General features: G+C 37.9%; 2 protein-coding genes across 21 annotated transcripts in view; one reads left to right on the top strand and one right to left on the bottom strand.

Annotated features, from left to right (window-relative positions):
• Nucleotides 1–25,068, bottom strand: part of LOC140604105 (bifunctional phosphoribosylaminoimidazole carboxylase/phosphoribosylaminoimidazole succinocarboxamide synthetase) — a 386,988-nt gene that overhangs the window by 78,425 nt on the left and 283,495 nt on the right. The gene's annotated exons all lie outside the window — the stretch shown is intronic.
• The window catches only part of AASDH (aminoadipate-semialdehyde dehydrogenase), a 39,243-nt gene that overhangs the window by 7,707 nt on the left and 6,468 nt on the right, over nucleotides 1–25,068 (top strand). For 3 of the 6 annotated variants that reach the window (XM_072775158.1, XM_072775157.1, XM_072775156.1), the window contains 9 exons: nucleotides 2,389–2,705; nucleotides 5,884–6,076; nucleotides 13,385–13,626; nucleotides 14,351–14,457; nucleotides 14,947–15,119; nucleotides 16,080–16,272; nucleotides 16,867–16,973; nucleotides 18,605–19,397; nucleotides 23,943–24,106. In XM_072775158.1, coding sequence (XP_072631259.1) covers nucleotides 2,389–2,705; nucleotides 5,884–6,076; nucleotides 13,385–13,626; nucleotides 14,351–14,457; nucleotides 14,947–15,119; nucleotides 16,080–16,272; nucleotides 16,867–16,973; nucleotides 18,605–19,397; nucleotides 23,943–24,106 — 2,289 coding nt within the window. Of the gene's footprint in view, nucleotides 1–2,388; nucleotides 2,706–5,883; nucleotides 6,077–13,384; nucleotides 13,627–14,350; nucleotides 14,458–14,946; nucleotides 15,120–16,079; nucleotides 16,273–16,866; nucleotides 16,974–18,604; nucleotides 19,398–23,942; nucleotides 24,172–25,068 lie in introns of those variants that run through there. The other 3 variants (XM_072775160.1, XM_072775159.1, XM_072775161.1) reach the window with 3 other exon arrangements.

Here is a 25,068-nt window from a genome sequence, read left to right as displayed (position 1 = left end):
TTGTTCCTTTTCTAGTTCCTTTAGGTGTAAGATTAGATTGTTTGATTTTTTTCTTGTTTCTTGAGGTAATCCAGCATCACTATAAATTCTCTCAGAACTGATTTTGGTGCATCTTAAAGGTTTTAGACTGTTGTTTTCATTTGTCTCCATGTATTTTTTTATTTTTATTTCTTCTTTGATATCTTTGTTGACCCATTGGTTGTTCACTAGCATGTTGTTTAGCTGCTGCAAACATTTACATTTCAGTATGTTATGGTGTAGACCTCCGTGGGTTTACCTTGATTAGAACTCTTTGTGCTTTCTGAACTTGGATATCTCTTTCACTTCCCAGGTTAGGGAATCTTCCTTACAGTTTTTTTTAACATTTTATTTGTCTAGCTTATGTTAAAATATGAATATAGAATATAATACTTGTAATATTCAAAGTATAGATTAATTGACTTTATGTCCTCAGTAAGGTTTCTGGTCAGCTGTATGCTATTAGTAAAGTTTTGGGGGCATCAAGAGTTATTCATGGATATTAGGGTTGGTGCCTCTAATAACCCTTGTGTTGTTCAAGGGTCAGCTGTGGTTAGAAAAAGACCATAATCCTGAATCTGTAAATTCTACATAGTGTGATATTGTGCTAAGGGAAGTAAATGTAACATAGTAGAGATGAGAAAACATTTTTTTTAATTTATTCATAGAGAGAGAGAGAGAGGCAGAGACACAGACAGAGGGAGAAGCAGGCTCCATGCAGGGAGCCCGATATGGGACTCGATCCTGGGTTTCCAGGATCACACCCCAGGCCGCAGGCGACGCCAAACCGCTGTGCCACTGGGGCTGCCCGAGATGAGAAAATTTTAATAGGAAAAGATGGTTTTGAACTAAGTCTTAAAAATATATATTATATAGGTCCTCCATTTTTTTTTTTTTAATATTATAAGATACCATACCGGACCCTTAATATACACATAACGAACAAAAACAATATAGGCTCCTGTGTTGTGACCTTTTTCTCATTTCTCTCCTCTTATTTTTCTCTTATTCATCTCACTTATAGTAATTTGAAATGTAATGTTTCATTAAATTTCTTTATCAACCTGAAAAGGTATATTCAAGGGAACCTACTTGTAAGCATGTAAAAATTGAATTTAGCATCTTTTTATCTAAAGTAAATCTGTATTAATTTGTTTCCATCTACCAAATAACTGAGCCAGAAACTCAGCAATCTTCTTAGGCTCACTCTGTATCCAGAAAGTTCTGCAGCCCTATTGATTCTTGCTCTTAGGCTCTTTTTGTCCACTCTTTGTTGCAGCAGACTAGTTCGGGCCTACATAGCCTATCTCACTTGTTGCAAAAGGTTCGTTAGAAGACCCTCACTTATCAAAAGTCTTATCAGTCTATCCTTGATGGAGTAAAGTCTACCTATGCTATTGCCACCTTCAACTGGATCTTATTGTTTAGGTTAAGTTGTAAACCCCTTAGTATTTTTTTTTAAGATTTTATTTATTTATTCATATGAGAGAGAGAGAGAAAGAGGCAGAGACACAGGCAGAGGGAGAAGCAAGCTTCATGCAGGGAGTCCGACGTGGGACTCGATTCCGGGTCTCCAGGATCAGGCCCTGCGCTGAAGGCGGCACTAAACTGCTGAGCCACCCGGGCTGCCCTATACCCCTTAGTATGGAGTATACAGAGTTATTAAGGATAGTGTCTCCTCTCCTATTAACAACACTACTTACTTTCTCCCTCTCCCCCAGTTCTTCAACTTATTGGAATGCCTAACATTCTCCATTAACACTGGCTTTCTCACTATCATATACTCTGCATTAGCTATTTGCCTAATAAAGCACTCCTTTATTTGGACAAAAGCTACTTAAAATGCAAATATTACATGTGATGTAGCAATCTCAGACCTTCCAGGCAGAGGTAAATTCAGTCTTCTCTGTTCCCATTGACGTTTGAAACATATTCACTGTCACAATTATCACATTGCCCTGCAGTTGTTTTTGTGTCTTTTTTTTATTTTGAAGGTGACCTTGAAAGTAAGGATAGCACTGTATTCTTGCAAGTTTCTAATTTATTTATTTATTTTTAAAATATTTTATTTATTCATGAGAGATACACAGAGGAGGCAGAAACATAGACAGAGGGAGAAGCAGGCCCCTTGCAGGGAGCCTGGTGCCGGACTCAACTCAATCCTCAGACCTAGGATCCTGCCCTAGCTGAAGGCAGACGCTCAACTGCTGAGCCATCCAGGCGTCCCTCTGATTTATTTTTTTAATCTCTAGTTATATAGAAGTACTCAAAACCATATTGAAGAAGTAAATGAATATTTTGTATTACTTCTGTGTAAAAAAAAAAAGTTTTTACATATTAATATCGTGAACTTTGTTCCCTGTGTAACAGAAATTCAAATCTTCCTATGAAACATTATTGAATTATGATACACCTAAGGAATATAATGACCTAGTACTCTTCAGACTTCACTGGAAAAATGCTGAAGCGAGCTTGATGCTAAATGACAGAAAACAGAATTATGAAAAAGAGAAAATGGCAAACAGCACAAATTCTGAGAACAGCAATGCAGAAAAGACAGAAGAGCGTATGGATGTGAGGCAAAAGAATTGCTTGGCATATGTTCTCCATACATCAGGCACTACAGGGATCCCTAAGATTGTCAGAGTCCCTCATGCATGTATAGTGCCAAACATCCAACATTTTCGGTGAGTTTTGTCCTTCAAATCCTTCTTCAAAATTTGTATTTTAAAGGGGAAAAAATTTTTCTTTAAGTAAACTCTATCCCTAACATGGGGCTTGATCTCACCACCCCAAGATTAAGAGTTGCATGCTGTACCAATTGAGCCAGCCAGGTACCCCAAGGGAAAAATTTTAATCTCTTTATAACTTTTTTTTTTTTTTTTTAAGATTGACTTAGTTGAGAGAGAATGTGTGTGCACACAAGCAGGAAGGAGAGAGAGATAATCTCAAGCCAACTCTGCTAAGTGTGGAGCCTGATGCGGGGCTCAATTTCAAGACACTGAGATGGTGACCTGAGCCAAAATTAAGAGTCAGATGCTTTAACTGACTGAGCCACCTGGATGCCTCTGGGTTTTAAAACCTTTGTTCCTAAATTGATAGTCACAAGTAATTAGGTCTTTTGTTGTGGCTATATCTGAACTTTAGTTCTTTGCTAGTTTGGACTTCATTTCTCTGATCCAGACCTGGATCAAATAGGGAGCAAACAAATAATATGGTTGAAGCTTTGTTTCTTAATTATTAAGAGGAAGAAAGTATATACCTGGCAGAGGTACAGCAGAGATCTGGAAGAAAGGAGTTTGGGTTTCTAGGGTATATGAGAGCTGAGGAAGGAGTGGGAAGGCAGGAGCCGTGTGACCTGAGAGGGCAGGAGTCTGGTATGCCCTGTTGAAGAATTTCGCACTTAAATCCAGTATATGTAAAAAGGTTTGCATTTCATTAAGTTCATTCCTATAGTATTGTAAAGTTTGGTTTGCTCATTGGCAGATGAGGAATCTCTATGTAGTTGACTCTCATTTGAGAGGAAAGAAGGAAACAGAAAGGGAACCAAAGGAGAGTAGTCTTAGGAGATCAAGAGGAAACAGAAACAAATATAGAAACTTAGACAAATACGTATTTTTACGTCATTTTAAGTTTTATATAATTAAAACTTGCTAACAACCACATTTTATAAGTACAAAGAAATGGGTCAGTTAAGCATCCAACTCTTGAGTTCAGTTCAGGTCATGCTCTCAGGGTCGTGAGATCGAGCTCCCTGTCAGGCTCTCTGCTGGTCGTTGGAGCCTCCTTAAGATTCTTTCTCTCCCTCTCCCTCTGTCCCTCTGCTCTCTCTCTCAAAAAAAAGTACAAAGAGAGTAGAGAAAATTTAACAATATCTTATTTAATTCAATATCTCTAAAATATCAATATGAAATCAATATGAAAATTAGTGAGGTATTTTACACTCTTTATGATTATCTTAAATTTAGCATGATGAAGCTAGATTTAAGATAATTAAATCTATTTAAGATGAATTATGACTTTCCTATGCAGAAGGCAAAGTCATACGTTAAGACTTTGAGAGGTGAGGTGGGATAGAGATGCAGGGAACTTGAAGAGAGTGGAGTAGATTTGGAATATGGTGGAATGGGAGAGGCTCTGGGCTGACAGAGGCAGGAATTATGTGTAAGTAGGAGCAAGTATCTACCCGGTGAGGGGTAAAGGGCTAATTTAAAGTATAGGATTTTTTTTTTTTTTTTTTTAGATTTTATTTATTCAGGAGAGACCTATAGAGACAGAAACATGGGCAGAGGGAGAAGCAGGCTCCCCGTGGGGAATAAGATGCAAGACTCTATTCCAGGACCCCAGGATCACGACCTGGGAGCCATCCAGGTGTCCCAAAGAATAGGAATTTCTTGATTGCTGGTAGTGCTTGAATTTATTGAAATCTATTTACCTGTTTAAAATCCCCTTTTGGCTTACTTTCAGGGCCATAAAAGTCACTCGCAGAGGGGATTTATAGTAGGTTCATTCTTGGTTTCTGTCCTGGGAATAAAAGTCACTCTGAAGAAGGAATTTATGGCAATTTCATTTTCCAGAAGTTTTTACAATTAGTCATATAAAGGAAGCTCTAAGAAGGCTTCTTTCCGCATCTGTTAAATCCAAAATGTCCTCAGCTTAAAGTAATCTTCATACTAACTCTGGGCTTCTTAAGTTGGTACCACAATATTATACTTGAAGATCTTTTGAAGTTAAGGTAATCCCTGCCTTTTAGATAGAGTGGGTTTTTTGTGTTGAAAATGAGGAATTCTGCAGGCTTAACACTGACTAATACTTGGTAATATCCTAACTACATACATTCAGCTCTTTGTTCAGCTGTTGAGAGAAAATGCCAAATAGTGGGGACAAGGAAATCAGAGGTCTCTACTAAGCATCATTAAATATTAGGGTAGAATAAATCAAGATTCTACCAGTAAAGCAGAACCAGGAGGATATATGAGGACTCACTTATGTTTGTGGGTGCTGGCTAAGCAACACTGACGTCTATAGAGTAAATACTAAGAGATGATCATGAGGAGGCTGGAACCCCATAGGCATGTGCTTGTTCACAGGCAAGTCAGGAAAGAAGATCTAGGGGGAAGGGATGAGTCTCTTTTTCAGAGAATGCCTAAATGTTCTTTAAAAGTCCTTCCAGTTGAGTAATCTCCAGTATTCCAGGATAATCTCCCTTTTGATTAAAGTCCCCTAATTAGAGACTCTGTCTACAAAATCCCTTCACAGCAGCACCTAGGTTAATGGTTGGAATAACAGAGAGATGTGTGTTCTACTAAATGGCAGCTGCTTCCCTTTTGTCCTTCAGCTCTTGAGAGAGTGTGTCCCTTGTTTTCTACCCTAATGGAAAACATACTAGAAATTCTGGGGACTCTGGTTCAATCCAGCCACACTTACTCATCAGAAAGCCATCACAGATGATAAAATATATCACAGTAGGAAGTGGATATTGCTTTAAATGGCTTTTTTAAAAAAAATATTTGACAGAGGTAGCACAAGCAAGGGAAGTGGCAGGCAGAGGGAAAAGCAGGCTCCCCACTGAGCAGGGAGCCCGATGTGGGGGGACTCGATGCCAGGACCCTGGAATCATGACCTGAGTTGAAGTAGATGCTTAAGGGACTGAGCCACCCAGGCACCCTGCTTCAAATGGCCTTTAATCCTTCTTTTTATAAAGAAGAGTTCTAGAACTAGGAGTACCATTTTTGTTAACCTACGAGAAACAGTAAAAATCTGGCCAACATCTAGAAACTAAACTTATGGTCATAAATAATTTTTTAGGATATGTGATTACCAAATGTTAGACGTTTCTTATAACTGCATTCTGTTGTGTTTTAGGGTACTTTTCGAGATCACACAGGAAGATGTTTTGTTTCTGGCTTCACCTCTGACCTTTGATCCTTCCGTTGTGGAAATATTTGTTGCTCTATCAAGTGGTGCCTGTCTGCTAGTTGTACCAACATCTGTCAAAATGCTTCCATCAAAATTAGCTGCTGTTCTCTTTTCCCATCACAGAGTAACTATTTTGCAGGTACATTTCAGGGCAAATGAAATGCTTTGTCTTTTATTTAATATTTTAAATGTTTTAAAGAATATTTTGTATTCCTGTATTTTTCCCCCCAATGGATTAATGATAATCTAGTTAGATTATTAAAGGTTGTTTCCTGATATCACTTAATTTGCTTGAGAATGAAAAAAAATCAGTTAATTCTGTCTAGAAAATTATTTTACTGTCTATCTTGTACAATAATAACTGGAGGAAGTTGACCTTCACTCACATCTGTTGGGTTATGCTGGCCCTCCTATCTTAAGCTTTAGCATGTAGTGAAAAACACAAACTTAGTTTAAGTAAGTTAAATTATAATTAGTTAGGAATTTAGATTTTCTGACTTTTTATATCAGTATATTTTACATAAACTTATAGAAACAAATATTTAGGTTTGTCACTTTTAAAGATTTAAAAAATATGTATCTGAAAGTATATGACTGGTATACAAGCGTTAATATATTACAAGTGGTTAAAGATATTAAAGAGAATTAGGGACGCCTGGGTGGCTCAGCGGTTGAGCGTCTGCCTTTGGCCCAGGGCGTGATCCTGGAGACCTGGGATCGAGTCCCATATCGGGCTCCCTGCATAGAGCCTGCTTTTCCCTCTGCCTATGTCTCTGCCTCTCTCTCTCTGTGTCTCTCATGAATAAATAAACAAAATCTTAAAAAAAAAATTAAAGATACAAAGATATCTGTCACAAAGGGGAGAGGCTGTGTTATCTTGACCAAATTTATGGAGGGCTAAAGCAAGCCTCCCTCTCCCCCACCCTGGCCTCAGTGTGCATTTCTAAGATACGTATATTAATTTCCAAAGAGCCTGTAACACCTAGCCACCGACATGAACATTAAACCACTGACATGAACAATATGGAGGGCTAAAGATAGATTCAGTTTTGTTGGTTTTTTTACATGTCTCATAATGAGACATTTGTTGTTAGGGTTCATCTTTTCCTTCCAAAGTCAAATTTCTTATCAAGTGATATGTAAGTCATCAAGAATTTTTGCCTTTTTGCCTATGTATTATATATTATACTTTAAGAAAAGAGCTTCCTGTATAGATTATATTTACAAAAAATAACCTTACCTAAAAACCCAATTGGACATTAAGCAAGGATCTTAAAAGCTTAAAAGAGAATACATGCTTTACTGAAGTTTTAAAAATTACAAAAAAATAGAACATCTTGATTTACTGTGGAGGAGAAAAGCCCCAAAATGAAGTGCACTGAGCTTTTGAGGAAGTTAAAGCCTATACTTTATTTCAGGAATAAGGACCTTTCAGAAAGAAAGGTCTACTTTTTAGCTTTTTAGAAACCTAAAATGCATTTGAGTTTTGTTTTTTGTTTTTTTCCCCCCAATATTCTGGGTGACAACTTTATTTTATTTTATTTTTTAAAATTTTTATTTATTTATGATAGTCACACAGAGAGAGAGAGAGAAAGAGAGAGAGAGAGGCAGAGACATAGGCAGAGGGAGAAGCAGGCTCCATGCACCGGGAGCCCGATGTGGGATTCGATCCCGGGTCTCCAGGATCGCGCCCTGGGCCAAAGGCAGGCGCCAAACCACTGCGCCACCCAGGGATCCCTGGGTGACAACTTTATATTAAACTTGATGCCCTTTGAAAGTGAAACCATTTAATTAGAGCAAAATCTCAGGTTTCTAGCTACAAAATGTCACCATAATAGTGTTTCATTTTTATATGAATTTTTCCTTAGAAATTTTAGAAGGAACCTTAACATTCCATGTTTTTTCTGTTAATTTACTGAGCTCTTTTTTCTATGACTAGGATGATTTGGTAACAAAGTATACTAACATTCTGCCACTAAATTTTGTCATTTCAGTTTATGAGTATCTGAAGTGTTACCATGCCTTATCTTGATGAATGTTCATAGCTGTGCATTTATATGTAGAGTTCAAAGTTGAGATTATCTTTAGCACCAGAAATTAGGCCAGAACATTTTTTTTAAGATTTTATTTATTTATGAGAAAAAGAGTACGCACATGTGCATGCAGGAGGAGGAGCAAGAGGGAGAGGAACAAGCAAACTGTGTGCTGAGTGCTGAGCTCAATGTAGGGCTCTCTCTCAGGACCCTGAGATCACAACCTGAGTTGAAACGAGGAGTCAGGTGCCCAATCAACTGAGGCACCCCAGAACATCTCATTTTTGGCAAGAGTTTCCTCATGATAAAACTTGATGGAACAGTTAACTGGATTTAGAATGCCTGGTAAATAAGGTGGCCAATATAATTTATTACCAAAAACCCAGAATCTTGAGAGTGAATGGAGGTGCTAAATTGCTAGCAGGAATCTGGAATAATAAGTTCGTACTGGGATGTGGGGTTATCCTATTTAAATATTTTTGGCAAACCAAGACTTTAAATCATCTTTTTGAATTAAAATTCAAGTTGTCCATTAGGGCTGCTTCTAGCTTTTATTGAAAGAAACCATTTAAAAGTCTTGATTCATGTGGAAATATTCTATGATCAAATAAGAGATTGGCAGAGCCTCTCCCTGAGGAGCAACTATAAAGCTGGACAAAATTGACAAAAGCAACTACGTTAACACTTTGGAAATCAATCAAAGGCATACAACTACCTGAAAAGTGTGTGTCTTTATAATTGTTGAGTTTTGCATAAACATGGAATGTGTGGCATTCTAGCTGCTCTCCCTGCTTCCCCAGCTCAGTCAAAACAGACTTTTCTGTCAAGGCCTGTTTCAGGGCATTTAATCAGTTTGGAGTGCTGGTTATGTCCATGCTCAAAAACCTGTCTGTGGAAATGTTGAAGTGGGCCAGCACGAAGGGCTGAAAACTCTTCTGGTTTGAGGTTGTTGGTGATAGGGATAGCACATTCTGGCTAAGGCTGCATTTGTGATCAGATCAGAGAGCCCAAGTAGATTCCTGGCTGACCTTGAGCCTATGTGCATGTGCCCTAGAGACCCAGAAGGACCCATGGAAAACAAAAGCTGCATTAGGCTTGAAAATGGCCTAAACTTTGAGCTCATCTATCTGTACATATAATCCATCTCTGTGGACAGTGCAGTTGTTGCTTGACTGCTGAGCTAAGCAGACAGACACATGGTGACCTGTAGGAAGTAAGACTTATATATATATGTGTGTGTGTGTGTATACATGTATATCTGTATATAAATATATACATATTATATATATACATATATAATATATATTTTAAGATTTAAAAAAATATATATGTAATATATATTTTAAGATTTTATTTATTCATGAGAGAGGCAGAGACACAGGCAGAGGGAGAAGCAGGCTCCATGGAGGGAGCCTGATGTGGGACTTGATCCTGGCACTCCAGGATCATGCCCTGAGCCGAAAGCAGACTTAACTGCTGAGCCACCCAGGTGTCCCTTAAATATATATTCTTGTTTTCTTTTTTTTTTTAATTTTTATTTATTTATGATAGTCACAGAGAGAGAAAGAGAGAGAGGCAGAGACACAGGCAGAGGGAGAAGCAGGCTCCATGTACCGGAAGCCCGATGTGGGATTCGATCCCGGGTCTCCAGGATCACGCCCTGGGCCAAAGGCAGGCGCCAAACCGCTGCGCCACCCAGGGATCCCTTGTTTTCATTTTTAAGGAGCACCTGGGTGGGTCAGATGGTTAAGATCTGTTTTCAGCTCAGGTCATGATCTTTGGGTCCTGGAATCAAGCCCTGCATTGGGCTTCCTGCTCAGTGGGGAGTCTGCTTCTCCCTCTCTTTCTGCCTCCCACCCCCTGGGTCCTACTGTCTCTCAAATGATTTTTAAAAAAAATACATATCTAAAAGAACAACTGAGCAATGATATTAGTGGCACACATCACTAGGAAGACAGATTTATAGATTTAATCCAGGCTAGTTAGTAACAAAGAAACAAGCTAACAAGCAACAAGAAGATTTCATAGTGATATGGTCAGGATATCAAGGAGTACATTGTGTTATCAAGAAGATGTAATGATTATAAATGTATATCCACCTAAAAATAGAGACTGCAGATACATGAAGCAAAAATGGACAGGACTGAAATGAGAATTAGGCAACCCAATAGTTTGAAATTTTAATACCCTACTTTTAACAATTGAATGAAAAGCTAGACAGAAATCAGAACATATACTATAGAACACTTGAACAACATTATCAGCCAAATTCTGTTTATAGAACACAGCATCCAATAAATACAGAATACATATTCTTTGCAAGCACATTGAACTTTTTTTTTTAAGATTTTACTTATTTATTCATGAGAGACCGCACAAGAGAGAGAAGCAGAGATGCAGGCTGAGGGAGAAGCAGGCTCCATGCAGGGAGCCCGACGGTGGGACTCGATCCTGGGTCTCCAGGATCACAACCTGAGCCAAAGGCAGATGCTCAACCACTGAGCCACCCACAGGCATCCCACGTTGAACATTTTCTAGGGTAGATCATATTCTTAACCACCAAACAAGTTACCATAAATTTAAAATGTGACCAATTAGCATTTATCCCAGGAATGCACATTTGGTTTAACATCCAAAAATCCACTGATAATTATGCCTTCTGCCTGTCCATTATTTATGTGACATATATTATCTCAACAGATGCAGATGTATTGGCAAAATCCAACACTTGTGATGAAGGAAAAAAAACCTTAAGTAGGAATAGAAGAACTTCCCCAATATGAAAGGCATCTACAAAAAACTGTAACATCCTATTTGGTGAAAGACTACATGCTTTCGCCCTTAAATTGGAAACAAGACAAGGATGTTTGCTTTTGTCACTTCTCTTCATTATTACTCTCGTTGTTCTAGGCAGTGCAATAAGGAAAAAAAAAAAAAAACACCCAACACATTACTGATAGAAGTTAAAGAGCTCAATAAAAAGAATTTCATGTTTTTTTGTTTTTTTTTTAATTTTTTTTTTAATTTTTATTTATTTATGATAGTCACAGAGAGAGAGAGAGAGAGGCAGAGACACAGGCAGAGGGAGAAGCAGGCTCCATGCACCGGGAGCCTGACGTGGGATTCGATCCCGGGTCTCCAGGATCGCGCCCTGGGCCAAAGGCAGGCGCTAAACCACTGCGCCACCCAGGGATCCCGAATTTCATGTTTTAAAATATTTTATTTGAGCAGGAGAGAGAGCAAGCTGGGGGCAGGAGTGGAGTGGGAAGGAGAAGCAGATTCCCTGCTGAGCCAGATAGCCTGATGAGGGGCTCCGTCCCAGGACCCCAAGACCGTGACCTGCCAAAGGCAGACCCTCAACCGACTGAGCCATCCAAGCACCCCTCAGACATTTCGTGTTTATGGATTGAAGTCTTAATATTGTCAAGATCTATAATTTAAACACAGTTCCTATCAAAATCCTAGTAGAGGGATCCCTGGGTGGCGCAGCAGTTTAGCGCCTGCCTTTGGCCCAGGGTGCAATCCTGGTGACCCAGGATCGAATCCCACGTGGGGCTCCCGGTGCATGGAGCCTGCTTCTCCCTCTGCCTGTGTCTCTGCCTCTCTCTCTCTCTCTCTGTGACTATCATAAATAAATAAAAATTAAAAAAAAAATCCTAGTAGACTTTTTTTGGGTAGAAATTGACAATTGATCCTAAATTTTATATGGAAATGTGAACCTTAGTCCTGATCTGTACAATGGACTACTACTCAGCAATAGAGTCCTGTGGTCTGAGTGTTTGTGCTCCCCCCTGCCACATTCATTTGTTAAAATCCTAATGAACAATGTAATAGTATTAGGAGATGTGGCCCTTGGGAATGCTTTCATGAATGGGCTTAGTGCTCTAGGAAGAGACCCTAACAGAGTTCCCTAGCCCCTTCTAACCGTGTGAATAAAACAAGTTGGCAGTCTTTCACCTTGAAAGAGGGCTTTTACCAGAGCCCGGCCATGCTGGCATCCCGATCTTGGACTTAAAGCCCCAGAACTGTTAGAAGTAAATTTCTGTTGTTTGTAACCTACCTAGTCTGTGCTATTTTGTTATATATAAGCCTGAGCTGAGACAAAACGGACAAAGGGAATTGATAAGTACAACTTAGGTGAGTCACAAAGTATTTATATGGAGTAAAAGAAGTCAGGTCAAAACAGAATGTGTTGGCAGCCCAGGTGGCTCAGCGGTTTAGAACTGCCTTCAGCCCAGGGTCTGATCCAGGAGACCCGGGATTGAGTCCTACATCGGGCTCCCTGCATGGAGCCTGCTTCTCCATCTGCCTGTGTCTCTGTCCCCCCGCCCCCATGAATAAATAAATAAAATCTTAAAAAAAAAAAAAAAACTGACATAAAAAAAACAATGTGTTGTGTGATTCTGTTTTCATAAAATTCTGGAAAATGCCAGCTAATCATTAGGAAATAGATCAGTGGTTGTCTGGAAAGGTCCAGTTGATGGGAAATAGGTAATTTTAGGGCTGAAGAATATATTCATTATTTAGAGTATGGTGATAGTTTTCATTGATTTTTATCTATATATCTGTATCTCAATTTATACTGTATGCTTTAAATATGTACAGTTTATTGTATGTCAATTAAATACTTCACCAGAGCTGTTTTTATTTATTTATTTATTTATTTATTTAAAAGATTTATTTAGGGATCCCTGGGTGGCGCAGCGGTTTGGCGCCTGCCTTTGGCCCAGGGCGCGATCCTGGAGACCCGGGATCGAGTCCCACATCAGGCTACCGGTGCATGCAGCCTGCTTCTCCCTCTGCCTTTGTCTCTGGCGCTCTCAGTCTTTCATGAATAAATAAATAAATAAAATCTTAAAAAAAAAAATAAATAAAAGATTTATTTATTCATGAGAGACACAGAAAGAGAGAGGTAGAGAGACACAGGCAGAGGGAGAAGCAGGCTCCTTGCAGGGAGCCCAACGTGGGACTTGATACCGGGTCTCCAGGATCACACCCTGGGCTGAAGGCAGGTGCTAAACCTCTGAGCCAGCCAGGGACTCCCACCAGAGCTGTTTTTAAAAGATCTTTTTTCATATTGTTAGGAACAGGTTTACACCTTTATTTACATTTTTCTACATGGAGATGATGGGAAAGGAAATATGAACGGATTTGATCTATTTTGTCCTTTTTGTCTTTAAACTATTTTATCTAAACTATCCAGTGAAACATAACTAATATTTTTAAGTTTTTTTGCTAAAGCAAAATTGATATCCACGGTAAGAAGGTAATGCTGCCTCAGTAGATTTCCAAAATTACTTAACAATTTGATAAACACGGCCTTAATTTCCATGTGGGTGTCTAATTATTGAACTAATTATTACAGTATTTACTTTTTTAAAGAGGTGAAGGGAGTATCTTTAATGTATTCACAGGCAACACCAACATTGCTTAGAAGATTTGGATCTCAGCTTATCAAGTCAACCGTTTTATCAGCCAGTACTTCTCTTCGAGTATTAGCCCTTGGTGGTGAAGCATTTCCATCATTGACTGTTCTCAAAAGCTGGAGAGGAGTAGACAATAAAACACAAATATTTAATGTATATGGTATCACAGAGGTATCAAGTTGGGCAACTTTTCACAGGATTCCAGAGAAGTTTCTTAATTCTACTTTGAAGTAAGGATTTCAATTGCTAAACAGACTACAAAAAAACTATTTTTCTAGTATCGTAACATTAACACTAATAATGTTTTTGATAGGCACTGCAGTAGTAATTTTAGAAACAGTACTTTATCTAGAATTTTATTTTTTTAGAGCAAGAAGGAAGGCACAGGGGAAGGGTAAGAGAATTTTTTTTTAAGATTTTGAGAGAGAGAGCATGAGGGGTGGGGGGCAGAGGGAGAGGGAGAAGCAGGCCCCTGCCCCTGAGCAGGGAGCCCAATGCTGGGCTCCATCTCAGGACCCTGGGATCATGACCTGAGCTGAAGGCAGATGCTTAAGTGAGCCACCCAGGCACCTTGGGAGAGAATCTTAAGCATGTTCAATGCCCAGTGCAGAGCCCAGTCTCACAACCCTGAGATCATGACCCAAAATCAAGCATCAGTTGCTTAACCAACTGAGCCACCCAGGCCCCCCTGTTTTATCTAGAATTTTAAGCTGAGGGTCCAGAACCTCTCTTATACCTGGTGCTGCAGATCCTGCTATAACTTTTTAGTGACTAAACAGGAATAAATAACCTAGGATAACTTTTCCACCTAACCTTTTCCTCTTGGCAGTCTTTGAATTACAATATAACCAAAACTTTTTTTTTTCTTTATTTGGTATGATGTGATTTAAATACATTGGAAAATATTCTATTCAAATGAAAAATTTTAATGTGGTTTGGGTTGTGTTTTCATAGATGTGAATTGCCTGTACCCCTGGGATTTCCACTGCTTGGAACAGTAGTTGAAGTCAGAGATACTGATGGATTCACAATTCAAGAAGGCCATGGCCAAGTATTTTTAGGTTGTTTTACATTTGCTGATTGGGCAAACCTTTTTTTTTCCCTTGAAAAAGAAATCTGATGTTAATTTTATTCTTTCATCAATTTGCCTTATGTCCAGTACTCTTTTTCAGTGATAATTTTTAATCTCATTCTCACAGTCATGAAGCATTTAATATATTACCATAATTATTTCAGATAACAATATTTGATACCCTTAAGGAATATAAAAAGGAATTTAGAAAATGTATTTTGTACTTATAGCCAAAATTCTCTTTAATTACTATTCTTAAGAATTTTTTAAATAACATATGTTTTTAGAAATTTTGTTTTATTCCTCTATTTTACTGAGGTTATTGTATTTATTTTATCAGGTAACACTTAAATATGAATATGAATATTCAAAATGTGAAACTTAGTAACAACTTTTGAAGATGTTCTTGATTTGATGGTTTTTAATATATTTTCCATGGATTTATTTTTTTATAATGTTGGTGTTTATTCTTGTGAAGGTGGCAGAAATAGAGTATGTTTTCTTGATGATGAAATGACAGTACCACTTGGCACAATGCGAGCCACAGGAGACTTGGTGATGGTGAAAGATGGAGAGATGTTTTTCTTGGGACGAAAGGACAGTCAAATAAAACGACATGGCAAACGTCTTAACATTGAACTTGTGCAACAGGTAGAACTATTTAAATATTAAGTATTCTACCAACATATGTAGGTATTAGAGGTAGCCACCACCAATTTTCTGTGCCAGCATTCTCTATTAGTATTGTTTAAGCCTAAGATTTTTTTGCATTAATGATGCATTACAATAAAAGATGTGGGTTATTCAGTGTGCCCCTTATTCCCAGCATGAAGAGGTTTTTGTTTTTTAAAGATTTATTTATTTATTCATGAGAGACACAGGCAGAGGGAGAAGCAGGCATGACGTGGAACTTGATCCCGGGACTCCAGGATCACGCCCTGAGCCAAAGGCAGATGCTCAACCTCTCAGCCACTCAGGCATCCCTAGAGTTGTTTTTTTAAATAAGTGACAGAATGGATTTTGAGAACTGTGGAAATAATGGTTTACTTTGCTCAAGGAGCAATTATTTTTGAAAAACATGAAGAACCCGGTGCACTGGTAATAGTGATAGTAGCAATCAATTTTTTTAAGTTTCTAGTTATTTTACAATTTAATTTGACTGTGTTGATTTCAGACATGAGAAGTTTGAGCATTTGGGAAGTTTGCTTTTAAATATCCTCTGACAGAGAGGCAGAGACACAAGCAGAGGGAAAAACAAGCTCCCTGCAGGGAGCCCAACGAGGGCCTCAATCTTGGGGCTCCAGGATCACGCCCTGAGCCAAAGGCAGATGCTTAACCGCGGAGCCACCCAGGAGTCCCTGCTTTAGTTTTTAAACTTTGTATATATATATTTTAATATTGTACAAGAATTACTCATTTATTTTGATGTGAGGATATGTTTAGTACTTGGTTGTGATGGCATCATGAGTGTATGCATATGTCCCAAAGTCATCAAGATAGTACATGAAATGTATGTAATTTTTTTTATATCAACTATACCTTAATAAAGCTAAGAAAGACTTAATAATAAAAAAAATGTCCTCTGACAAATTGGGATGATCTCTCTCATAGGTTGCTGAAGGACTTCAGCAAGTGGAGTCTTGTGCAGTTACATGGTATAATCAGGAAAAATTAATTCTGTTCATGGTGTCCAAAAATGACTTAGTAAAGGAATACATCTTTAAAGAACTGCAGAAACATCTTCCAAGTCATGCAATCCCAGATGAACTGGTGTTGATTGATTCTCTACCATTTACATCTCATGGTAAAATCATTTTAAGCAGATATGTTTTGGTACCAAGTGATTATTAATTCCATTCATAACTAGTTTAAAGGCCTTTTAATTCCTTATTACTCTAAGTAATATTAGGATATTTTGTAGTGGACCCTCTGTTCAATGCTTTGTATAACTAACTCATTTTATCCCTAGAAAATCCTGTGAGTAGTAGTAGTCTCATTTATAGCTATGGAAACTAAGGCTTATTAAACAGGTTAAGTAATTTTCACAAAATTACATTGCTGATTAGTGGTAGAGTTGAAATTCTAAGACTTTTTGGTTTCAAAACGTGTGTTCTTAATGACCATATTGCCTTCTCAGTTTCATCTTTCATATTTACATCAACATGTAGTAATTGCTCAGTTATTAGTAGGGCCATTTAACTTTTTAAGATAAACATTAGCTCTTCGTTTCTTATTACCCACCACATTCTTGGTAGCATAGGACTACTTTATTTAGAATTGATTATCTTTCACAAACTATTCTATATGATTTCAAACTTTTACATTGAAAAATGAGTGTATTATTATGACTGATGAAGATAGAGTTAAGCTGAAATTTTAAAATTATTTCTCTTTTAAGGCAAAATTGATGTTTCAGAGTTAAACAAGATATATTTAAACTTGAAGCCTGAGTGCAAACTCAATGGAAAAGAGGAACTTTGGGAAAAATTACAGTATTTGTGGAAGGTACAACTTTTAAGATACAAATTTGTTATTATAAAGAGGTCATATTATATCTTTTGGGACTGTTAACATCCTAATGAGGCTGATAAAGTTTTCAAGAATGTTATTGATGACTAAATGTTAAGTAATATACCTTTGTTTAATCAATTTGTATTAAAATAAGGATTAGGTTCTCTACTGTAAGATTAAGTTCTCCATAAAGAAATTTATTGGAAGTGAAGTACACATGAAATGCACAGGTAGACAAGACCCATTGTGACATAACTTTTCCCTAATAGGTCAGTGGAGTGCATTGCTTATCAGAGTTGAGAAAATGGCCAAATTTTGCTGTATACTACAATCTGTGGTATACGGGCTATGTCATTATTCCTGAAGACCTTGCAGCATAAATGTTTCTGCTTAATTGAATTTATTTATAGAGATCTTCCTCAACTTATGATGGCGTTGCATTCAGATAAACCCATTGTAAGTTGAAAATTTCATAATCAAAATGCATTTAATACACCTATAGAATAGCTTGATTTAGCCTACCTTAAATGTACTCAGAACACTTACATTAGCTTACAGTGTTGGGCAGACTGAGAGTTGCCCAACACTGACACAAAGCCTATTTTATAACAAATTGTTGAATATCTCAAGTAATTTATTGAATACTATACTGAAAGTGAAAAACAGAATGGTTGTATGGGTACAGAATGATTAAAGTGTATCAGTTGTTTACTCTTGTGATCACATGGCTGACTGGGAGCTGTGGTTTGCTGTTCCTGCCCAGCATCTTGATATAATGCATGTTGCTTGACTGGAAAAAGATCAGAATTTGAAGTAGTTTCCACTGAATGTGTATTGTTTTCACACCATTGTGATGTTAAAAAGTCTTAAGGAGGGGTGCTTGGGTGGCTCAGTCAGTTAAGCATCCCACTCTTGATTTAGGCTCAGGTCTTAATCTCAGGGTCATCAGTTCAAGCCCTGCATTGGGCTCCATGCTGGGCATGAAGCCTACTTAAAACAAAAACCAACCTAAGTCAAATCATTGTAAGTTGGGGACTGTTTGTATATATAGAAGTGTGTATAGCAAACAATTTAAAAAATTTATTTTGAAATATGTATATATTACAACCATAGGTCAGTATAGTTTTTCTTAGATAAAATGTGTAGCTTTCTGAAGGGTTCTGAAAAGAGAATGTAATTGTATAGTCTGGTCTGAAAATAAAGGTATCTTGTTAAAAGTCTTATTCACTTAATTGTTAGATTCTTGGAAAATAATTTTGATTTAGTGAAGCAAATGAAGATAAATATGTTCCCATTTAAAGAAATATCAGATATTGGTATTTTGTGGACTTTATAATTAGTAAATCATATTTTAAAAATTCTACTCGCTATTTTATGGGTAGGGAAAAGTGCTCTAAAAGGAGATATAACTTGTAGTTTTAGAGTGAGTTTATGACAAATTGGTAGCATAGTAATAGACCCCTTTAAAGAAAATAACTTTAATTTTGATTATTAAAAATATTTATTTTGTTTTTTGTTCATATCATTATTGTAAGTACTATGCTATATAGATTACCTATAAATTGTTGAATTGTTTTGGTTTTAGACCTTTACTTCACCATATTTCTCCCTTTTCTCATCTGTAGTCTATTCTGAATCTCTCCGAAGATCCTTTGAAGGTTTCTGACGAGTCACTCTTCTTAAATAGTGGTGGAGATTCCTTAAAGTCCATACGGCTCCTCAATGAGATTGAAAAACTAGTTGGCACATCAGTACCTGGGCTTCTGGAAATTATTCTTAGCAGTTCCATTTTAGAGATTTACAATCATGTCCTTCAAACAGTGTTTCCAGATGAAGATCTGGTATTTAGCAAGAATTATGCCACAAAAAGAAAATTCAGCGACATTTATCAAGAAGAAACCAGTGGAAAATCTTTACATCAGAAATCTGTCATGACTTTAAACTATGACAATGAGCTAACTGCTTTTACTACAGTGAGCAGAGGGAGTCAGATTTTGTCACTGAACAGTAAGTTTTTAACTAAGTTAGGACTTTGCTCTTCAGCCCAATCTTCTGATTTAATTTCACAGACTAATATTCAAAATGTGAAAAGCTTAAATCCTCCAGCTCTTATTGGGAAGTCAAAAGATCCATCCTGTACTGCAAAAGTTTCTGAAGAGGGAACCTATGGGACAGCAGCCAAGAAAATGGAGCTACATGTGAGGTGGAGGTCAGACACAGGCAAATGTGTGGATGCTTCACCTCTAGTTGTAATCCCAGCTGTTGATGAGTCGTCTGCAACTGTGTACATTGGCTCCCATTCTCATAGAATGATGGCACTTGACCTTTACTCTGGGAAGGTGAAATGGGAACAGATTTTGGAAGATCGAATTGAATCTTCAGCGTGTATATCTAAGTGTGGAAACTTTATTGTAGTGGGTAAGTTTCTGAATTTGAGGTTTTAGAGTTAAACAATTACCATACAATAATGCTAGTAGGAGCAAGTTAAATTTAAAACCTTATGTATGGTAGGTTTGGCTATTAAAGAATAATACCCATGTGCTAATTCATTGTGGGCTTTGGGATTTGAATTTGAACTGTTATCAGCTCTGTGAACTTTGATAAGTTGCTAAACCTCTAGAACACCTCATGTAAGGATCTGTTTCTTGGTGTGTCTCTTTTTTCCCCTGGTTTCTCATTTAAGATTTATTTATTTTGAAAGACAGAAAGTGAGTAAGAGAGAACATGAGCCAGGGGTAGGAGCAGAGGGAGAAGCAGACATCCTGCTGAGCAAGTCGCCCAGCACAGGACTCTATCCCAGGACTCTGGGATCATGACCTGAGCTGAAGGCAGACACCCAACTGACTGAGCCACCTAGGCGCCTCTTGTTTCGTTTTGTTTTTGTTTTAAAGGTTTTATTTATTTATTTATTTATTTATTTATTTATTTATTTATTCATTCATTCATTCATTCATTCATTCATTCATGACAGACAGAGAGAGGCAGAGACACAGAGACAGAAGCAGGCCCCATGCAGGGAGCCTGATATGGGACTCGATCCCGGGTCTCCAGGATCACATCCCGGCCAAAGGCGGCGCCAAACTGCTGGGCCACCGGGGCTGCCCTTGTTTTGTTTCTTAAATTCCACATACATCATAGAGCTTTTGAGAAGATGAAGTGAGATAATTGCTTATGAATCCTTAGTATGTTGCTAGATACAGCCTCATTAAGGGTTAGCCACTAGCTGCTTTTTAGTTTCATTAAAGGTATAGGTGATTTTTACTCTACTTAGAATATGGGGTCCAGGTGTAATGCCTTTCCTTGGCTACCATTCTTTTTACTCCATCCACTGCATTAAGTTTTACTTTATCTGCTTGTCCAAATCTATGCTGAGTGCTTAGGACTATGTCTCCCTACTTACGGTATCCTAGCTGGGATCTACTTGAATCTGAGTTTGATCCTTCCTTTTCGCTCACATACATTTTGAAAAATCTACCAGGAACTTTCGGTGATACGTGTGCGTGAGCATGTGTAATTCCCATCCGTGAAAGCCAGCTCACTGAAGTTACTGTTTGTAACCAGAGTGTCTGTAAAGGCCTGTGGCACATGGTGGTCACTTAGGATTTCAAACTTTTTTTTTTTTTAAGATTTTATTTATTTGAGAGAAAACACAAGCAGGGGGAGGGGCAGAGGGACAAGCAGACTCCCCACTGAGGGGGGAGCCTGACACAAGGCTGGATCCTAGGACCCTGAGATGATGACCTGAGCTGAAGTCGGGTGCTTAACTGACTAAGCCACCCAGGTACCCCAACATTTTTTAATTAAGATGTAATTTATAGGGGCACCTGGGTGGCTCAGTGGTTGAGCATCTTCCTTTGTCTCAGGTTGTCATCCTTGGGTCCTGGGATCGAGTCCTGCATCAGGCTCCTCGTGGAGAGCCTGCTTCTCCCTCTGCCTATGTCTCTATCTCTGTGTCTTTCATGAATAAATAAAATCTTTAAAAATATATATAATTTATATACAATAAAACTTTTTTTTTCTAAGATTTTATTTATCCATTCATGAGAGTCACAGAGGCAGAGACACAGGCAGAGGGAGAAGCAGGCCCCATACAGGGAGCTCGATGTGGTACTTGATCCTGGGACCCCAAGATCATGCCTTGAGCTGAAGGCAAATGCCTAACTGCAGAGCCACCCAGGTGTCCCTATATACAATAAAACTTACCCTCTTTATAGTTCTGTGTTTTGACAGATTTGTACTGTCATGTTTCCACTAGCACAATCAAGGGTTCATTACTCAAAAGTTTCTGTATCAGTTTGTAGTCCTCCTTCCTCCTATTCCTAACTCAAGGCACCACTGATCTGTTTTCTGTCTCTCTAGTTTTGCTTTTTCTAGTTTTTGTTTTTGAGTCTGACTTCTCTTACTTAGCATGTGTTTGAGATTCATCCATATTACATATATCAAGAGGTTTGTTCCTTTCTTAAATTTTTTTAAGAATGAGAGAGGGCTCATGCTAGCAGGGGGTGGAGGGCAGAGGGAGAGAGAGAATCTTAAGGAGGCTTCATGCCCAGAGTAGAGCCCAACAGGGGGCTCACTCTCACAACCCTGAGATCATGAGCTGAGTTGAAATCAAGAGTGGGACTTTCGACTGACTGAGCCACCCAGGCACCCCAAGAGGTTTTTTTTTTTTTTTTTTTTTTTTATTGGTGAGTATTCTGTTGTGTGGATGTACCATAGTTTGTCCATTCACATGTGGGTTATTTCCAGTTTTTTGCCCCCCCCCCCAGTTTTTGATAATTTTGAATAAGACTGCTATAAGCATTTGTGAACAGGATTTTGTGTGAATATAAGTTTTTATTTCACTTGGGTCAGTACCTAGGAGGTGGAAAATGTACAATAAGCATAGTTTTAAGTTTGTAAAAAATGGCCAAAATATTTTCCAAGTTGACAGAACCACTTTGCATTCCCACCATCAGTATATGAGAGGTCCAGCTGTTTCACATCCTTGTTATAACACCTGGTGTGGTGGATTTGAAAATTTATTTTATTTTTTTTAAGATTTTTAATTTATTCATGAGGGACACACAGGCAGAGGGAGAAGCAGGCTCCATGTGGGGAGCCCAATGCGGTACTCGATCCCAGGACTCCAGGATCACACCCTAGGCTGAAGGCGGCACTAAACCGCTGAGCCACCCAGGCATCCCTTTTTTTTCTTTTTAAGATTTTTTAATTTATTCATGAGAGACACTCACAGAGAGAGAGAGAGAGAGAGGCAGAGGCAGAGACACAGGCAGAGGGAGATTTTTTATTTTAACCATTCAGATTGTTAATGGTATGGTATTTCATTATGGCTTTAATTTGCATTTCCCTGGTGACAAATGATGTTTCTTTTTATGAACTTAATTGCCATCTGTGTCTTTTATGACGTGTCTCTTCAGATCTTTTGCCCAGTTTTTTATTGTCATGTTTGTTTTCTTATTGGGCTCTGAGAATATTATGTATTCTGCATGCAAGTCCCTTACCAGATATGTGTTTTGCATAGTTTCTCCTAGTCTGTGGCTTGTTTTTCCTTACTTTCATTAACATAATATCTTTTGAAGAGGAGTTCTCAGTTTTAATAAAGTCCAGTTTATTATTTATTTTCTTTTATGGATCATACTTTTGATGTCTTATCCAAGAAATTTTTGCCTAACCCAAGGTCACAAAGATTTTCTTCTGGAAATGAACTGAACTGAAAGTGATTTTTCATTACCCAGCTGAGTCCTGGGGTACTGCACTGTGTAGGAGGACATTTTTCTTCACCATCACTAAGCAGGCCTCTTTCTTTCCTTTCTTTCTTTTTTTTTTTTTAAAGATTTATTTGGTTATTTATTAATGAGAGATAGATAGAGAGAGAGAGCAGCAGAGACACAGGCAGAGGGAGAAGCAGGATCCAGGCAGGGAGCCTGACGTGGGACTCGATCCCGGGTCTCCAGGATCAGGTCCTGGGCTGAAGGCGGCGCTAAACCGCTGAGCCCCCCGGGCTGCCCAGCAGGCCACTTTCTTGCAACTAAGAGTAACTGCTCGAAAGAAAACAGCAAGACAGTTACTCTGGAATAGGGCCTCCAAAGCCATCTAGGAGTGGTGGGCCAGTGCCCAAAGTCAGCTTCCTCTGATTGACATGTACTGCAGGGAATTTGAGTGATCTTCACTTTGTAGGTTTTGAGCACCCCTATCTCCCCCTGGGTTACTCTGGCTGCACAAGTCAAGGACTCCTGCCCTACCTTCTCATCTATTGCAGCAGTTTGGGAAAAGCGAACTCCTGTACTAGTTAAGTGCATAGGCTCTGGAGCTTGACTTCTTAGATTCAAATTCTGGCTCTGCCACAAGTCAGCTGAATAGTTTTGCTCTAGTAACTTAATCTCTCTGTGCTTCCTTTTGTCATCTGTAAAATGCAGATGTAATCCTCACAGTGAAGCAAGTGCTATTATATGAATTAATAGATGTAAAATTCTTAGAACACTTTACACAGCAAAGGCTCAGTACATGTTGGCTATTGTTAATGTTAGCATTTCTTGAACACCTATGCACTGGGTATTTATCTATATTATCTTAATTATCATAACAACATTGGAGTAGATCTATCCACATGCAGCAGAAAAATAATCTGAGGCTCAGTGATGCTGAATGATTTGCCCAAGGATGGCCATGAAGAGCTTTGATTCTGGGTCTATCAAAGCCTCTCTATTGAAGTGTGCTTCATGGTTTTCTCAGTAGTGAAGCACTATATGGTATTTTAAAATAAGGTATGCCTACTAAGTAAGTTTTATTTTTTACAAGTGATTACTGTTCGGTTTCTGCTTTACATTGCTGTAATTTAAATCTGAGCTGAACACAGACATATACATGAAGAGCACTGAATATAAATTGTCATGATTTAGGCTAAAGAATTTTTTGTCCAGTGATGTATTTAAATCTCATCTTTTATATTTTGTTTCCCAACAGGCTGTTATAATGGATTAGTTTATGTTCTGAAAAGTAATAGTGGAGAAAAATACTGGATGTTTAGTACTGAGGATGCTGTCAAAAGCTCAGCAACCATGGATCCAACCACAGGACTCCTTTACATTGGATCTCATGACCAGCATTCATATGCTTTGGATATTTATGTGAGAATTCACCTCATCAGTTTATCATAAGCTCAGAAGAGTGTGAAACTGTCAGGTGCTCTTGAGTAAGGGAGCAAGTATTAACTATTCCCTAAGTTTAGCAGTGTGGTCTGGGAAGAATGAGTTAATTAACAGTCTTAATATCTTAAGACATTTTTAACTTCCTTACCAGATTTTCACAAATAAATTTTCTACTCAGAGTTTTTAAATATAAAGAACTTAGAATTACTATCTTGACAATAGAAACTAATCACAAGGGAAAATATCAGTAAGACCTGATAAGTTGGGTAAGTAATTTGAAGCAAATGTGATGGTTAAAAATCATTGATAAGAATAAATGGAAATAAAGAACAAACACAAATTATAAAGACCCAGATAGAAAAATAAACAAGAGATATACACATAAGAGACCCCAAAGAAGAAATGCCTAGTAAATATATTTAAATGTTTCATACCTTTAATAATCAAAGGAATGAAAATTTGAACTGTTTCTTCATCACACAGTATTAGATCAGAATGGTATGGTAAATGCTGCTGAGAGTAGAGGGAGGTTGTAACTAGTGAAGCCTCTCAGGAAAACAGTTTGGCCAAAGGTAACTTCATATCCTTTGATTCACTAAAATTCTTCTAGGATTCTATCCTGGCAAAGTTATCAGAAACATGGACAAATCTATACACCAAGATGTCTATTTCTAAGTTCATAATACCAAGAAATTAGTTCCAAATAATTTTCAGTGATAAGGTAGAGAAATTATTTTATGTTCAGATGAGGCCTTAAAGTAATATCTAAAGAGTTTTACCAAATTGAGCTAAATATATAATATTAATATATATCAAGTATATATTCAAATGATCTCAACTGTATTAAACTGTGTATGTCCCAAAAAGATCAAAAGGGAAAATGTTAAACTATTAACAGTGGTTATCTGTGGGTGGTCCTTTTTTTTTTTTTTTTTAAGATT

The sequence above is a fragment of the Canis lupus genome, chromosome 14 (genome assembly GCF_048164855.1).
Source record: "Canis lupus baileyi chromosome 14, mCanLup2.hap1, whole genome shotgun sequence".
NCBI classification, from domain to species: Eukaryota; Metazoa; Chordata; class Mammalia; order Carnivora; family Canidae; genus Canis; species Canis lupus.
The sequence above is the reverse complement of the archived record's forward strand: the minus strand, read 5'-3'. Positions and strand labels throughout refer to the sequence as shown.